Raw genomic sequence first — 18,913 nt, forward strand, 5'->3', positions numbered from 1 at the left:
TAGAAAATCCCAGGGAAAAGGTCAGACCTGAAGTGTGATGCATTTTATTTATTTGTTACTTTTAACCCTTTCCAATCCAATTTCTACACTGGTTTTCCTAGGGGGCTTACTCTTTCTCTGCTGATATACAACGGTGCTATATGCTGGCTGAAGCCAGTACTGCATGAGGTGACACGTTGGATAGGCTCTGACAGCAAAGAGGCTGGAAATATACAGTAAGAGAACCCCGACGAATATCTTCCAACATCGAAACTCTGCAGCCTTAAATCATAATGTCTTAAGATGTCAGACAGTGGATTGGAAAGGGTTAAAACCCACTGAAAATGAAGAAAAACCTTACAAAAATGTACTGTTCATCGTGCATTCTCTACTGACTTACAACAAGCATCTAGGTGCAGTATTTAAAAAAAAAAATGCAAGAAAAGCAGTTCTTCATACAGTTTCTTGGTAATGGTTTTTAAAGGCTGTTTAGGAGTGGAATTGTAATTTGAGGAGAATTATGGGAAAGAATGATTTTTTTTTTTTGATTTTTTTATCCACTTCCAGTTATGGAAAAATGTACTATCGTGGTCCATCTCAAGTTCGCATGAGACCATCTGGTTGTTCCATAATGCTTCTGGGAAAAATTTCTTTTTGAAGATAGGAGTGTAAATTTATAGCACAAATGCCCAACACTATGTCTGAAGGAAAACCCCTCCACACGAACACCAGGACCTCATCCCAACTGTGCTGCGTGGTGGAGGGAGCAGCATGGTTTGGGTCTACTCTCCTGTTTCAGCACTTGGACGATGGGATCATTGAGAAATTAATGAATTCTAAGATTCTAACATTTTACCGGAGGAGGTAAGGCCCCTTGTCCACGGCAGTGATTTCGCGGGCGGTAAATCGCCGGTGAATCACGCCGGCTGAAGCTTTCCATAGCGCTACTATGGAAAGCGCTGGCCCTCTGTCCACGAGCAGAGAATCATTGTGATTCTCTGCTTGCGGCCGGCAATCTGCAGCATGCTGGGCTTTGCCCTGATTCTCTGCGGTCAGCCTATCTGTCAGATAGGCTGACCTGCAGAGAACCGTCTGCCAGCTCCTACTCCCAGGCGGCGGCGGCTCCTGCGGCTGAGATTTGCCACAGGATACCGCAATACCCGTGGACAGGGGGCCTTAGGCAGCAGCCTATGACCTCGAGCTGAAGAGACAAATTGGTGATGCAACCAGACAATCACCCAAAGCAAGTATTGGTGAATTGAATCACATTTGCAGGAAAGATCTGTTCAGGATTCCTGGTCCATGTCCTGCAGGTTGTCTTTGCAGATACAGGAATGTTTGGATGTGATGGAGATTGAATTGAATGGTTCCCTCCTTCTCCAGCAGTGTGGATGTTTATGTGGTGTGCTCAATGACAGGTGTTTACATACAACTGCCTGTGTTTTATGTCTAGAATGTGGTTGATGACAATCAAACCACTTTTTCTTGTAACTAAGTATTTCCTCTATTCTTATCTTCTGGTTAATAACTACCGTACAACCGCTCTTCTTCCACATCGAGATGTGATTCCCGTTGACCTAGATTTACCTAATGGATGGGGTTTCCATGCAAATGCATAGTTGGAAATAAGAGAAACTACATCTGAAGTGATTGCATGTCCTTCAGAAAAAACAATGGAGATGTGCTTTATCTTGTTTTAGCCTGGCACAAGGGGAAAGAGCCCGCTGAATCATTTATGTATAAAGATGGTCTTGAGTGTGTGTTAGAGTACATCCATGGATTCCACATTTTTAATTTTCCTTATTTTAACACATTTACACCTATGGTTAAATTGTCTGATAAAGGACAGCTTCTTTAATGGGAGTGCAGCATAAAGCCACTTGTGTGTGGGGGTAAATTTCTATTGTGTCTGTGTGAATATATAATGTAAATATTGTTTTTCTGTGAGATTATTTTATGGCCTCACCTGTACTCGTATATCACTACATTTCCAGTAATGTGATTGTCCAATTTATTATCTTCTAGGTCCAAGATGGGCTTCCTGGAACTTAGGAGTTTTTATTTGCATCCGATGTGCTGGAATTCATAGAAACCTCGGTGTTCATATATCAAGAGTTAAGTCTGTCAACCTGGATCAGTGGACGCCAGAACAAATTCAGGTACCTGATCCCATGACTAGAAAAGTCATTACCCTTCAGTATGCAATTTTTTTTTTTTAGGGATGGTTTGTTAACTAACTTCATTTTTCTTGTAAGCCTTGGGAGTTTGCTGATTTATTTTGACATTAAAGGAACACTAGTATTAGGAAAAAAGGAGAGCGAGATAAATGTACTCGGTGTTCACACCGCAGGATGTCTCTGAAACCGTCTTGTAGAAGTCTTCCCGAAAACACAGATGATGATTGCCTTCGGATTCTTTCCATTTTCAACCTGTGGGTCGGGGCTTAGCATTATTTGTATCCTATTGCCAGACAGATGAGTGGGGGAAGGCCCCATAGGTTCTGATGACTGATATCCTGGGGCACAAACCGGAAAAGTCTTTCTTTCTTTCTTTTTTCTTAATAATAATGCTGTTTATTTTACTGTTTTCTGTCTTTGGTTTTTCTTTTGAGTGTCCATATGCCAGTAGAAGAAATGGCTCCTTCTGCTCATGCAATCCCTGGAATCGGCTATACAGCTGTAAATGAGCGGTGCCATTAGTCGGCGTCCATTAGTTTTTATTGGATGTTGGCAGTATCCGAGACACACACTTCAGCTAGATTTCTTCCCTGACTTTACCCCATCTAATAGTACATATGCAGTGCACTTGTCTGCATGATGTGTGCTGGAAGATCCTCTCTCCATTATTGGGTTTTGCTTCATATATTTGGGTGTTGGTGCAGGAGAAGACAACCCTGGCATATCTGTTAATATGAGCAGTTTCACTACAGTTGAAGGCATTGGTTTTAGAAACCAATCTTGAAAACCTCGTTCGGATGTTGGCAGTCTCTTCATCCGTTGGGGAATAGAGTAGCTGTATAGCCCATCTCCCACGTCTCCTTGCATTAAATGGACGGTACGTTCACTAAAGAAACTATGTAATATTTTATTTTCCCTGTGTTGGCGCTATAAACCTCAACTCCTTTTTCTTTCTGCTTTTTTATTGTTCTCATAGACTGGGTTTACACTTGGCTGTAGTGTGCCATCAGGCAAGCGGGCACATTTTACCAGTAATTGCTGAGGTTTTACAATATGGTTATTGGTTGCGTAGTGTTTACAGACAAAACATGTTGAGAAAATGTTTCACCTGCAAAACCCGTCCCCAATTACTGCATCGTGAACCCTCAACAATTTGCTGAGCAGTAATTGTCATGTGCAGCCTGGCTTCTTCAGTAATCTGCTAAATACAACCTAATGCGGAGCTCAATCAGTAAAGGCACCTTTTACTGCCTGTAATAACAGTGTTTTAGTGATGCTACTATACACCAATCAGCCAGAACAGAACATTTATTTTGCAAAACCCCTTTAATTAAATTTTTTTTAAATTACAAATAATTAATCCTAGACTCATTCTAAAACACAAGGCCTCTTCTTTAGTTGATTTACTTGTATTCTTTGGGTCATTGTTTTGCCCTTACTTTCTCCTATAAATATTTTGACACCTCTTACAATTTATTGTTCTGAGGCCAGCTTCACATGGGTGGGATGCCCACAGAGGATTCCGGTTGTGAGCCTAGATGGCGATCCTGCGTACCTGAATTTTTCTGTACTGCGGATGACCACTGTGTCTCGCTGTCGGCCGTCTGACCCGCGTATGGGCTGCGGGTCAGACGGCCTCCATGGACTTGAAGTTCATGCAGGCCGCCTGCACAGAATCTACAGCAAAATAGAGCATGCTGCGATTTTTCGTCCACTTGCAGAACACTCAATTTGTTAGAGATCACAATGTGTTCAGCAAAGCAGCGCAAACCATGATGCCCCCTTCACCATGCTTCACAGTTGGTGTGCAGGGTTCTAGTTTATCCAAACACGGAGGGAGATTTATGAAATTGGTTATGTCCTTTTAAACAATCATAAAGCAAGTTTCATTTCTGATTGTGCCCTTGGAGAAAGAAACCACTTCTGATTTATGGGCAGCAAAGGCAGTTTTACTTTTTAGGTAGTTTCACAAATTGTCCCCTGTACAGTGCTCTGCATTTGTGCTAAAAAAAAAAGAAGAAAATTTTTTTTTTAATCGCCTCTTGTACATATAACCTTTTAAGCAGAAATTTTGTGAAGCATCCCAATGCTGTTGAGCAAACTTTAGACGGCCTGCAATGTTTGTTTTTTTTTCAACTGCAGTGGCTTCCCTTGTGGGGTCGGTATTGTTGTATCTTGTCTCCACCATAAGAATGGGTGGAGACGAGATGCACACCCACAAGCAACGCACCCTACTGGATTGGCTGGGCTGCAGAATGGGTGGGCATAATCTCCCCTGTGGGCTGCTGTCAATCACCCTTCCGACTGCGGCGGAGCATGGAGGGCTAAAGGCAGAGCGGCGGGGTGAGTGACAGCTGAGGCCAGGGACGTCTGAAAGCGCTGGAGAGATGGACGTCTGCCGCATCCATTATAGTGCCGCAGGAGAACAGGTGAGCACTGACGCCTCCCGACTGCTGTACTTCCTCAGGCTTTGCTTCCCTTCTTTTTTTCTTCCTTGTTCCCTTCCCACTCCCCCTCCCTCCTTTCAACACTGAAGGGAGACAGAAAACCCTTGGTGTGCTTCCCTCTGTCAGTGACTTTAATGCAAAAAACAAAGTGGAAAGGGGCTTTCCGGTTTTTGGACCTGAGCTGAGCTTTTTTTTACCCATAAGAAAAACTGAAATTGAACGGAGTCAGACTGAACCCGAACTGAGAGCAAAGAAAGTCCTGCTCTGTATGGGTTTAATTTTGCTTCAGTTTTTTTGTATTTAGAAGAAGAAAACAAAACCCTTGAAAACAAAGACTGAGGAATGGCCGCAGACTGGAAACCACCCTGAGTTTCCTATATGAAATGTCTCAATGTGAGTGTGATACGTTTGTGATAAGTGTTTGGGGCGGCAGGCACGTTAGTGGCAATCTATATAGATGGTTCTGATTGCAGGGTGGTTCTTCACTGCGGTGGGGGTGGATGCTGCTGCTTTATAGAATAATATATACATTACTGCATTGTGTTACATACAGACTAACCAAGGCTGGGCTCACCCAACTGTAAGCGTACAACGTTGCATGCGTCATGCAGTGTTTTACCACTGTGGAGCTGGGGCGAGCCAATCATTGCTGCGGGCGGCAGCGATTTTGGACTGTGCATGATGGCGTATCTCACACACACTCATGTGCAGTCTTGGTTACTTTTTTATGTTAAACTTCCTGCTCTGTCGCTTTGCGATGGGCATATATACGCAACGTAATTGCGTATCTACTGCGTTGATTGTCCTCTATTGTGCGGAATAAGCAGCAAAATAGAACATGCAGCGTTCTTTTTTGCGCACATATTATACGCATTGAATATACCCAGGTGTAACTGGATCGATGAACATCAATGTACTTTCATTGATTCCATTCACTGGGAAATTACACCTGTGTGAGCTGGCCTTACTAATGTGTATACATCCCCCCCCCCCCCTCCCCCCAATTTAATAAAAATTAAATTGGGACGCAATGGTCAAAAATATGAATGATCTGGGATATGTGTGTCTATTGAACTACAAAACAAATACTGCCCAATCTTCCAATTGAATCTTGAAATAACTTCAAATGTTGGATTCCCAGAAGTATCCGCACTTGGACGGTATGGCAGCGTTGCTTACTGCAGGCATGCCGTCAATTAACAGTTAAGCTTTCCGGTTGAGATTTGTTTCCGTTCTCTATGGCGAACCTCCCGGAGATGTCTGACTCGTCATTTTCCGTTTCCAAACTTCTGGAGGGTTCTGTGTATATATAATGTGTGTAGAGTTTATGTGGGTCCAGTGCATTCTGGTCCGCCAGTGCTGTTGGATGGAGGGAAGGTATGCTCTACTTGGTAACTATGTGCTCTGCCTCAAGGCGTGGGTAAATGTGAGCACTTACAGCTACGGTGCGGAGGGGAGGGAGGTGGGAAAGACCCAGTAGATTTCTAAGAATGATTTGTTTCCAGCTTTTGTAAGTCTGTTGGGAACAGACCTTGTGCCTTCCATCTGCCTATGCAGAATACGGCAAGTCTCCTCCTCACTAATGCTAAGACTTGAATAATAAAGAAATAAAATACTAATATGATACACGAGGGTGATGTGCAGTGTGGCCAGCCAAAGCATTAACCCTTTCCAATCCACTGTCTGACGTCTGAAGACATTATGATTTAGGGCTGTACATCTCCAATGTTGGAAGACATCCGTCGGGGTTCTCTTACTGTATATTGACAGCCTCTCTGCTGTCGGGCCTATCCAACATGTCACCTCATGCAGTACTGGCTTTAGCCAGCAGATAGCGCCATTGTAGAACGGCAGAAAAAGAGTAAGCCCCCTAGGAAAACCAGGATAGAAATTGGATTGGAAAGGGTTAAGAAGCGTGTAGTCGGTTGTCATGTGGGAACACCAGGATTATTGATGATCCCTATCCTGCGAAGGCTACATTCACACTGACGAGCGCAATATCGGCCCAATATCTCGCTTGCCAACATGCTGTTTTCACACCGATGTGAGGCGGTTTTTCTTCAAAAGTTCCTCGCATCACTTCTGTAAAAATTGCGATCCTCAAATGCGTGTGGCAAAGGATCGCCAGTGTTTCCCATCAAAACCCTCCCCCTCCTCCTCCTTCCCCCATATATTTTTGTAATATGTAATTGGCAGTAATACAGTTTGCGTTCTTCAATATTGGAGTCCAGGAAACACCCCTTTTTTCCCCTCATTTTATTTGGAAAGTTCTTGCTGTTTTATTGCTTTGTGCAGTGCTATCAGTGATATCATTTAATGGGCAAAGGGATATACTGCTCCCCCCAGCAAAGGCGATCACCACATTACACTGAAGTGTAGAGATAAAGTAATGGAGCTTATACAGATGGCTAACATGAGCAGAGCATCATTCTCCATATATCTGCGTGACACTCTAGTTATTATCGTGTTTCCCCCAAAATGAGCCCTACCCCAATTTTTAAGGGGAAGGCTTGAAATATAGGCCCTACCCCGTAAATAAGGACTTAGCTACGCTACCAAAAAAAAACCTATACAAACCCTAGCATGCGCTGTCCGGGTCCCTCGCGCTAGTCTCTGGCGCTCTTGCTTCAGTCCTCAGCTGCTGACAGAAGATCCCTTGCTGGTTACAGGATTCGTAAACCCCGCCTCCAGCAAGTGATGGCTCTGATTCGCTCAACCCCGGTGCTCAAGAACCAATGAATGCAGCGCTCAATGAACCAATGCAATGGCTGTGATTGGTTCTCGAGCGCCATGGCCTAGCCTATCAATGCAGCGCTCGAAGAACCTATTGCAGCCATCGCATTGGTTTATCGAATGGTGCATTGATTGGTTCTCGAACGCCGTGGCTTAGCCAATCAATGCACCATTCGATGAACCAATGTGATGGCTGTGATGGGTTCTTCGAGCGCTGCATTGATGGGTTCCTCGAGTGCTACATTGATAGGCTAAGCCACGGCGCTTGAGAACCAATCGGAGCCATCTCTTCCTGGAGGCAGGGTTACAAACCCTGTTACCAGCAAGTGATCTTCTGTAAGCTGCTGAGGACTGAAGCAAGAGAACTAGAGCTTCGGAGACCAGCGGAAGGGACCCAGACGGCGCTGGCTAGGTAATTATGATAAGACATTCCCTAAAAATAAGACCCTGTGCATCTTTTGGGGCAAAAAATAATATAAGACAGGGTGACAGGTGAGTCGCAGGGGAGAGCGGGCAGGAGAGAGGGAGAGAAAGATCTCCCCTCCGTTCCTCCCCGCTCTCCCCTGCAGCTCCCCGCTCCGTGCCGGCACCCGAATCTTCAGGGACGAGCACAGCGATACTCGGATAAAGCACATTACTCGAGCGAGTAGTGCTTTTCAGAGTACGCTCGCTCATCCCTAGTCCTTAAGCTTCAGTTTGCTAATGCATTTCATTGTTTCCCGCCTGCCAGAGGTGCCAGCTCCTTATTACGCCATGTGCGCCGGGGCCCTCTATAACACTATAAATCTTACCAAACGCTTTGCCTATAGCTTATCTTACTTTCCCCAAAGTTCTGTGTTTGTGCCTTGCTCTCGTCAGACGTGAGCCACATATTTATGTGAGGTGCTATTAGCAGAACACGTTTAATCTCCTGGCACAGCAGCTGTGAAATGAAATAGCAATGCCTGGAAGGAGAGCACATCAACAATGCGCTCCGCACGCCCCATGAGTGGGGTCCTACATCTACCCCAGAGGAGAACTGCGCAAATATCTTCTTCAAGCCTTTAACTAGTTACAATCAGATTAGAGCAGGGAGCTCATTATTCTCTCCTTACACTCATATTTGTGGCTTTATATGCCAAGTGATAAATGGGTTTCAAGAATGCAAATAACTTGTCGGAAAGGATTGAGCTTGTAAAGATTGTTTCCTGGTTAACCGTTTGTAAACTGAAGCTTTGCAGATGCTAAACACTTGAACATTTCTTGGGTCCATAGATGGGATAGAAGACAAATTTGAAGACCATATAAGGTAGACAAGGTTTTGATTGGATTAGAAGCCGTAATAACTTGTAGAACGGTCTTGTTTCCGTCATGTAAAGCTGGCCATACACCTCATATCTATCCCATGATGTGCTATTAGAGGGAGCTAAGATCATCACAGATCTCATCTCCTGAAGCAGATCTGTCACGAACGGGTCGGATTCTGCTCGAGGGTGGATGTACGCAATGCACAGCGTATCGTCCACGCGGAAGAAGGATCTCACTCCTCTCAAGACGGTGTTCTGGTTTTCCTATGAAGTAGTGAGCGTTTCCACCGCTCCTACATGATGTTAACTGCGTAGGGGAAGCAGAACACTCGTCTCCATTGACTTCAATGCAGGCCATCTGCTCAGAACTCGTGCTAAAGTAAGGCATGCTGCCAATTCTCTTCCTGAGTAAGATTCTCGAGGAATCCACAATTCCTATCCTCACGGCTGAGCAAACTGGCGAACGTTTATACCTTTCAATGCCCACGTATCGTCTGCATGGACGCGATCACGTAATTCAAATTCACCTGCGTGAGCCCGGCCTATTCCAGCTGAAACAAGCACGCTGTGCAAAGTGTCTGACTGCGGTACATAGGGCCCACAAGTCAAATAGATTCTGAGGGCCCAGCTTCTAGCTATACAATAAAAGTGCATGCTCCGTTGTACTGGTGAATTAAATCAGTTTGCAGTATCCAGAAGCTCAGCTTTTTATTTTAGGTTGTTCAGAGGTTTAAAGGGAACCTCTCGCATCCCTGCAGCACCACAAGACTAAGTTACGGTGCTGTTTGGGGATCTGACAAGGAGCCGGGTGATGTATTTTTTTTTTTATATTCATCTGCTCCCACGATCCGAAAGTGTCCTCCTCTAAAGTCCTGGTGGCACACGGAAATTGAAATCTTTTTAGGGTCCCATGCATGCACTCCCCTATAGTCTTGTATAGAAGAACATGCGCACAGTCAGTCAGATTTCCGTCCACCGCTGTTGTGTCCCCTAACTAAGACTGATGCAGCGTCCCGTAGGGTAACTCCAGGCATGGTATACATTGAGGAGCTGGGAGGGTAGAGTGGACACTAGTCACAGCACAGTGGCACCTGCCAGGCTCCCTCCCAGAGGGACACACGCAGCTTCGGCCAGAGCAGCGCTGGACCTCTTCCAGACACACCTAGGAGAGGGATGGCCAATAAAGAGAAGAACAGGATATAAGGTTGTCACGGGTGATGCCACCGTTCCATTACCCACTGGAATGACCCTCAGCTGTAAAAAAAGGAACCACAGACTGTATTGTACTCCAGGTCCCTGGGAACGATCAGGGCCTGGCAAAATTTTACTTGTAGAAATCCTGGTAGAAGGCACAAATTGCAAAAGACGGCCATGCAGGTAAAACTGCAGATTTGAGGTCAGGGAGGAAACACAGGATGACACCCTTCCTGCAGTGTAAATTATCTGAGAGGAACCACTCCTGGCAGGATAACTCTCCAGAGGAAGATAGGGGTATGGTCACCCCACAGACACCCTCACGGAACAGTACCTCTGCGCGGGGATCTCTGCCTTTTCTGGACGTGCTCTCTTACTCCTCTTGCTCTCTCCTCCACTGTTCCTGGTATAGGGACCCTCAGGAACCGCTCCTCCTTTTCCATACTTCACCACATGAGGCTGGCACACTGAAGACTCAGGAACCCAGAGGATGATGGAATCTCAATAATCTCCCTACCATACCCAAAACACTCATATTTATAGACTACATAGATCACGTGACTAGACAAGTAATGATACTTTGTAGACCTCTCACTTGTTGCAGCTGTGCAATACACATGACAAGATGACTAGACAACTTTGCATTGCCCATCTACAAAAGACATGACATGTATGACATTTATAGAGGGGCCAGCAACATAGACTTCTGGCCACTACACGGTCATCAAGTTAAGGCTCATGTCCACTACTGTGTTTTCACTGCTTATCGCAGCATGCTCTATTTCTCTGCGTTCGTACGCAGCGTGAGCCCTATACACCTGTATGGGCAGAGTATGATACGCTGTTCATGTGCAATACAGTGTTTCCGTACGAATCTCCGCTGTGAACAGAGCGAGGAATTAAAAAGACAAAATCACATTGTGCATGTCCATGAGCATGGGGTTTGCGGCATGCGCAGTGCCATATGTGGTCTCTGCCGGCAGAGCGTATGGCTGCTAGATTCTGCGTATGGCTATGGACTGAACCCGGGCAGGTATGCACATCGCCCCTGTGTAGGTCTGATTCTGAAATGCTGAGGCATTTCAGAAAAAAACTGCCTTGAAATTTGACCCAGGAACTGAACTGAGTCGTGGAGGTGGGCCATGTTGGCCTTATATGCAAAAGGGGATGCGCTCTTCAGGATGCAGGTGGGGAGAGGCCGCAACGGCCCACCTCATTGACTCAGAGTTCTGTTCCCAGGTTGAATTTTCAAGGTTTTTTTTTTTTTTTTCCTCTTGAAACGCCTTAGTATTTCAGAATAAAACCTACGAGTCTCCATGTTGGCACTTTCAGTCTGAGCAGCTGTGCGTTGCTTCGCATTAGACATGTTTAAGGTTTGTAAATTTAGTTCTATTTTAATTGATTTCTATTTTGGTATCTTTTTGCATTTCCCTTCAAGGCAGACTGTATCCACCGGGGTGAAGTGAAACCTTCCTGTAATTATCACCAGTGTGAATGTGATGTTCTGGCATCCCCGAGGATGAGGCTTGACGCTCTGCTCCTACACCAGGCTGTCTTTGGAAATTCCCATATGGGATAACATATACAGCAATGCAGCCTCGTTCTTGTCGGAAATGAAGATGCCACACGATAAAACATCAGCCGCTTATTGTATACCCAATACTATAAACACCCAAATGTTGGATAACACGATTTATAAAGGGTTTCCAGTTTCTGCGGAATTTATTGATTATCTAAAGAAAAGCTATAGGTTTTATTTATGATATATTTAAAAAATCTCTGCTTGTATTTAGTGAATGTACGTCAGAGGAAGTCCTGTTTTGATCCCGTGATGATGACGTAATTGCACAGCTCCTTACAGTACTGCTATCTGGCTTCTTGCGTGTCCACCACATGGCCAAAACAGATCAAATAAATTAAATCTTGTTATTTGTATAGCGCCAACTTATTCCGCAGTCCTTTCAGGTAATTTATTTATTACCCCCCCCACCAAGCTGGGTACTCATTTTACAGACCTCGGAAGGATTGATGGCTGAGTCAACCATGAGCCGGCTACCTGAACCATGCAGGGATTGAATTTGCAACCTTCAGGTTCTGAGCAAGAGCCTAGGACTGCATTTCTGCTGCCTTAGCACTCGGGGCTCGTGACCTACTAGTTCTGGTTTGGGCGCAGTTCGCTGAAGCAGCAACAGTTGAGCGTTACGCTGTTAGGTCCAGGGAAGCTAAGCATTGGCTCTTCTTAGTAAGTCTGAACTGGAACTCCCTTATAGTCCTACATTTGGGCGCGGGCATTTTTTGGGTTGTTTTTCTAGATTAGGAAGTACAGACTGATTCCGAGATGTTTCCTCACAGCCCTCTTGTTCTTCTCTAAGCTAAGTGGTAAGCTCTTCAATCTCCGCACTGTAATTGGGGAGCTGTGGACGTTTCCTTGCATGTTTAACAATTGTTGTGTTTTGTATTCATATCTTCCTAATTAAGCGGAGTAGACTTTTCCTCTTGAGTCTTCCATCTCCACCAAGATAGATTACGCAGATGATAACTCCTGGCACACTTGATGGGTTCATCCATCAAAATATTACACTAATAATTATCTCTTTGTATCTAAATAATTAGGTAGGTTTTTTCACTCGTGTCACTGAAAACTTAGCATTTTTTTCTGTTTAAACAAGAAAAAATTAAACGGCATGTGAAAAAATACCATTAAGTAGGTTTTCAATTTGTTTAATGTAGCCATTTCTCTCTGTCAGCTACATGATATATATATTTTTTATAATAACCATTTCATGTATAGCGTTGATTGGAAGCTGTGCCAGAAGGTAAATTGTTGCAACTGTCTAAGCTAAGCAGAATAGCCCTTGAGATAAAAGGTTGATGCTGGAAGCAACCTGGGCCTATTTGCCTTAAAGGGATGGTTTTGCGCTTCCCATGGTGTGTTTTACCTAATGGCAACAGCTTTTTGAGAACTCCCCACTCCTCCTCTCTACTAGCTGGAGCTGCGATTTGATTACCCATATATATTGTGATGCTATGCAACAAGGCAGACAAGGCTTTGAGCTCCAGGTTCCACTATTGGGAATGCCACCAGCTTGTCCACCCAAGTAGGTGTTTTCCATTGTGGGTATCTTCCCTAGATGAGCAATGCTTCCTAGAAAGCAATGTCTAAAATGTCCCTATGTGACATGCTGCATGTAAACTGGACTTCTGCTTATTCTGTTAATGATTGTTTATGTACATATCATCATTATATTACATTGGCAGCATTGCTTTGTTTTTCACAAACAGTTAAAGGAGTTGTCCCGCGCCGAAACGGGGTTTTTTTTTTCAATAGCCCCCCCGTTCGGCGCGAGACAAACCCGATGCAGGGGCTTAAAAAAAAAAACGCACAGTACTTACCCGAATCCCCGCGCTCCGGTGACTTCTTACTTACCGTGCGAAGATGGCCGCCGGGATCTTCACCCTCGGTGGACCGCAGGGCTTCTGTGCGGTCCATTGCCGATTCCAGCCTCCTGATTGGCTGGAATCGGCACACGTGACGGGGCGGAGCTATGAGGAGTCGCTCTCTGGCACGAGCGGCCCCATTCAGAAGACAGAAGACAGGACTGCGCAAGCGCGTCTAATCGGGCGATTAGACGCTGAAGATTAGACGGCACCATGGAGACGAGGACGCTAGCAACGGAACAGGTAAGTGAATAACTTCTGTATGGCTCATAATTAATGCACAATGAACATTACAAAGTGCATTAATATGGCCATACAGAAGTGTATAGACCCACTTGCTTTTGCGGGACAATCCCTTTAAGTCCATCTAACTTTGCAGTGATTTCACTTGGAGACATGCCCACGGCCGGGTCGGATTCTGACTGTGTGAAATGTCGCTGCGGAATCAGACCCGGCGCCCCCCCAGAGAACCCTATACTCACCTCCCTCAAACTGCCACGAGCGCCTCAGCCGTCGCATGCACAGTGCTGGGTATGATGCGGATTCTCACAATTCTTCCGCAGTGCTCACAGTGGAAGTATCGCAGGATGGACTGCTTCCATTGACTGCAATGGAAGCAGTCTGTGCGTTTTTTTTTGTTTTTTTTCCCCTGCATAAAATAGAACATTCTGTGATTTTTAAATTTTTAAATTTTTATTTTTTTTCCCCCTGCGAGCGGAAAATTTCTGTGGGTGGGATAGAATCATTTAACATGGCATGCCTATGGATGGACATTACTGCGGAATTCGTGGCAGGTGTATGACCACGAATTCCACAGCAATAATCTGTCCGTGGGCATTCAGCATTAATTGGAGTGTCCTACTGGCAGTGGTGGCCAGTCCAGGGAGTCTGTCGGGGAAGCCGGTCTGGTGGCGTCGCTGCCTCTGTCTGCAGTGCCGCTGTCAGTGGAGGGAGACCGCCGGGGAAAGCGCTGTGACGCCGCTCCCTCAGGGTCTGTCACCAATGCACAGTGCAGGGAGGCCGTCGGGGAAGGCACTCTGTCGCCGCCGCTTCCTCACAGTCCACCACCACAGCCCAGTACAGGCAGGCCACTGGTGAAACCTCTCTGGCACCGCTGCTCCGTCACTGTCCCCCACTGCTGCCGAGTACAGCCAGGCCAGTGGGGAAGTCCCTCACTGTCTGGCCCTGCAGCCCACTGCAGGGAGTCCGGACCAGGAAATCAGCTGCAGCGCCTGGTAAGCCAATGTTACTGAGTGCCAGGACCTGAGAGGGGGGAATGGCCAGCCTGTCAACCTGGCTGTATCTTGTCACCACCCACACATCCAGTGGCGACAAGATACAAGTATACCATCCATCCCGTCTGCTTTTCAAGCACTGCTTGGAGTAGATGCACTTATCACAAACTTGTAACATGAGGCCTCCAGCTGTAGTACTCACCAGAGAGTTGTTCCCTCTCGACCGTCTTCGTTGCCTTTTGAGTCCTCCCAGCACCTAAGAAGGCAGCGTAGAAATCTATAGATCTCTTATGTGGCTGTCTTGAGATACCGGGAAGAGCTCAAGAGCAGTAAAGCTGGCCAAAAAAGCACAGCGCTCCGGTGAGTGCTGCAGCCCCTTCGTTCTAGCGATCAGTAGGGTTTCGGCAGCGAGACTCGCACACAAACTTTTGCCATGTCAGAGAGACGTTGAAAAGTTTTGAAAAGTGCAGTTCCTCTTTAAGGGTTGTCAGTTCTTGAAATTGGCCCTGTATTTTGTTTCTTTAAGCTAAAATACAGGCCCGAATTAGCTACTACTGGATACTGGAATCTCTTGTGGTCGAACCTTTCTCTAGGCTCTTGGCCCGGCCTGCAGGTTTGTCCTTACATGGGTTGTATTCTGTCGGTAAGCTTGAGGTTGGTTGTCTTCGGAAATCACCTTTTGTGCCAAGCAGTCCTTATTCCTTGTTTCATGGACTCCTCTTCTCTTGCTTCACATTTCAGTCTGTTGATGAAGATTCTTGAATTTGTGTGGGTATGCACGCTTGTAAATACGGTGATCTTATAAAGTAAGGAGCCGGTGGATCATAATTAGCGGGCTCCGTAGACCATGTCGCCCTCCTTAGCACTGTAATTGAAATCTCATTAGTTTTGAAAGTGAAGAGGAGACGTCATTTGTGATTCAGCGAGGAAGATGACGGATAGCTTTCTTACTGTACGTGCTGAGCGGCTCATATTCTACCAGTCCTCGGCACTCTAAATGGGACCTTTATTACTCCTCTTTAATGATTCTTCCAGTCTGAGTCCTTCAAGTGTTGCCTTGTGAATACAGTGGGATATTTAGCCTCTGTTCTCTTTATAAAGTTGCCATAAAAAACTTTTATTTACGTGATGGTCATTGTGCCTGCAGAGATAAACTCACTGGTCCCATGGAATGGAAATATTCTTTCATCTTGAAATGGCTTATATTGTGACCTGCGCCACCTGCAGACGGGCGGAAATTCCGCGACTGGATTTCCCGCGGAATTTCCGCCCTTGGAAGCTGCCATAGGATTGCGTTAGCAAATGCAATCCTAGGCAGACAGCACGCCCTATTTCTCTGCGGGGCTCGCAGAGCCCCACACAGAAACGTCAGTGCCCAGCAGGTGGCTCCAGTCTGCGCATGCGCTGGCTGCCCGGCAAGCCGCCACATCAAACAGCCGGAGCCGCAGGCGCGGGTGAGTATGCGCTGCTCTCTGCAGGCGCTCGGGTCGGGTCCCGTGGCAAGAATCCTCGCAGCCAGATCAGACCCGCCCGTCTGCAGGAGGCCTTAGTTTCACATCTGCATTGGGGATTCCATTTTCCTGTTCCGTTCGGGGAACAGGAAAGGGGAATCCTCGCGGCTGATGGGTGTTCCTGGATGGAACCAAACAGCACCGGACGAACCCCGTGACTAAAACGGGGTCCGTACACTTTCTGCATAGCTTTCGGACGTAAGAAAAACTGCCGCATTTCTCCAGTATCTTTAGCCAGATCTGTGATGGAACCTCTGGCTGGAGGTACTGGCGCAGATGTGAAACTGGCCTAAGGCCGGCTTCACATGTTCGGGGCAGATTCCACATGCGGGAGGCCCACAAATTTGCACGCTTTATATTGCTAGCGTCTTGCTGCAGTTCCTCCGTGCGGATTCCACAATTAGAATCCGCGTGTGTAAAACCGGCCTATCTTGTACAATTATGTCCCTTCTAAATTGCGTCCAAATAGAATATAGATTCCAAAGTGTATAGGATTGTGGTGGAATCTTTACATCTATGAGCAGCTGTGATTGTGCGGACAATCTTATAAGTTGCAGTTGATGTGCGGTCTGTGCCGTTCACTGTGCATGTTGGGCTGACACACTTCTTCTTCTTCTTTCAGTGCATGCAAGACATGGGAAACACAAAAGCAAGACTGCTATATGAAGCGAATCTTCCTGAAAACTTCCGAAGACCTCAGACAGACCAGTATCCTTTTAAAGTGGTTTCATTGTAGCCACGGCTACTTTGGTAAATCGTTCTCAGGGGCTCATTTGCATATATGTACAAAAAGTAAATCGATCCTTCAAAAATGACGTTCGGCATGGCCTGTCAGCTTTAGGGGCCATAGCTGTCTGGAATGATCAGATACATTTAATTTGTTGTTCTTTTTAAGAAAAATGCCAGAATACTTGGCGTTCGTTAGCTATTTAACAAAATTACTTTTTTTAGAAGGGGATGTGCTAGTGTGGCGGTCTTTCTGGTGTTAAATGGTCACTGCAATTGACGCAACTTGTGTTAATATGATGGCCAATGTGATAACTAGGAAACGTGCAAAGCCATTTTTTTTTACCTAAAATAATGATCTTGTGCTGAAAAATCACTATTAGTTTTATGTGCAAAAGTGGAAAAACCTAAGAAATAAAAATTTTGTTATCTTGCAACCTGCAGAAAAAAATTGTCATTTATGCTGCATGAATAGCGCTGTAAAAAAAATTTTTTTTTTAATTACTGAATTGATGTGTTTTCTCTCTCAACCCTCCAAAAAAACTCATTAAAGTTTTACTATACATTTTATGTAGCAAATAATGGTACCAATAAAAACTACAATTTTTCACACAAGGCATGTCAATGGAAGCGTAGAATGGTTATGGCCTTTGAAAAGTGGAGATGAAAATCTCTTAAAATAACCGCATCCTTCTTGCCAAAATAGGTCATGTCCTCAAGAGGTTAATCACTGCTTAATAGGCATCCATGCATGGCAGCTTTGGGAACCTTCACGAAGACCCACACTGCCATGCCAAATCCATTGGTACCTTGCCATAGATTTGCGGGGAATGGAGCGCCTTCCAGTTGGCTGCTTACACACATGGTCAGGTTTGACCGTGGCAACAAAGTAGGTAACAGGCACAATCCGAGTGAAAGCCAATTGTGACAGTTGCTAACAGCTGTCAACTGACAGACACAGCTGATGGCTGTCTGGTATGGAGCATGCTCGGATCCTAAGGCCGCTCTGTACATCCATAGCAACCACAAGACGTATATTCACATAATGCAGTTGGCAAGTGGTCAGATCAGATTTCTTCTGTACACAGCCATTAAGGTGGCCATACACGTTATATGGAGGTAGGTTCATGGTTGAATCGCCTAGTGAATAATTGTTTAGCAGATGGTAGCATACATCTTTTAGTCCGTATTAACCATTACAATTGTTCAAGCTGTCCCTATATGGTAAAAGGGGGTTTCCAGGGAAATACTATCATCAGGATAGGTCATCAATAGTTGATCAGCTGAGGTCCGTCACTCGGGACCCCGACCGATCAGCTGAGCAGGTGCATGCTGTCAGTGCCTCCGCGCTGACCTCTGTGTAGTGGCCGGCGCTTGTAACTGCAGGCATGGCTCTCATTTAAATGAATGGGAGCTGTCCCTGCAGTTACAAGCATCGGCCACAATAAGTAGGTCAGTGTGGGGGCTTCCGCTCCGACCTCTGTGTATTTGGAGTGGAAGTCTCCACTCCAACCTCCCATGTAGTGGCCGACGCTTGTAACTGCAGGCACGGCTCTCATTGATTTCAATCAGAGCTGTGCCGGCCACTCTACGGAGGTCGTCGAGGAGGCTTCCGCTCCGACTTCTGTGTTATTGCGGTGCTGACAGTATGCGTCCACTCAACTGATCAGTTAGGATCCCAAGCGCCGGACTCTAAACGATTTAACTATTGATGACCTATTCTGAGGCTAGGTCATCGATAGTATTCTTCCTGGGAAGACTAAAAATACTTTGTCCAACTATCGGACAAAAACTTGAAATGTAGTTTGCTTTCCAGACGATGACAGTCTGTTAAATTTCAGTTGACAACCAATTATTTTGGCTGAAATCCTCCAATTTCATCAATTTTCGATCTCTGTATGGGCACCTTTTAGATCTTTGCACTCCTTAGCAATCATACATCAGTTTTGGAAGAAGTTTAGTATAAAGTTACAGTAAAGTATAACATTATAACGTACTTTTATTTGCATAGTGCTAAAAAAAAGGAGTGATGAGAATAGGCTGACCTTCGGATGTTTAGTGCTAATTTTGTATAGCATCTCAGCTGTAATCATGTACTTTCCCATTGTGTTGAGTTATGGGTCAGGACCTTGCAATTATTTCATTTAGATCTCCAAAAGGTGGATGATTTGGAGTCTTCAGAATGTG

General features: G+C 45.5%; 1 protein-coding gene across 2 annotated transcripts in view; it reads left to right on the forward strand.

Annotated features, from left to right (window-relative positions):
- SMAP1 (small ArfGAP 1) overlaps nucleotides 1–18,913 on the forward strand; it is a 179,713-nt gene that overhangs the window by 48,593 nt on the left and 112,207 nt on the right. For both annotated transcript variants that reach the window (XM_066604375.1, XM_066604383.1), the window contains exons 2-3: nucleotides 2,005–2,138; nucleotides 16,623–16,708. In XM_066604375.1, coding sequence (XP_066460472.1) covers nucleotides 2,005–2,138; nucleotides 16,623–16,708 — 220 coding nt within the window. The remainder of the gene's footprint in view (nucleotides 1–2,004; nucleotides 2,139–16,622; nucleotides 16,709–18,913) is intronic.

Source organism: Eleutherodactylus coqui, chromosome 1, assembly GCF_035609145.1.
Source record: "Eleutherodactylus coqui strain aEleCoq1 chromosome 1, aEleCoq1.hap1, whole genome shotgun sequence".
NCBI classification, from domain to species: Eukaryota; Metazoa; Chordata; class Amphibia; order Anura; family Eleutherodactylidae; genus Eleutherodactylus; species Eleutherodactylus coqui.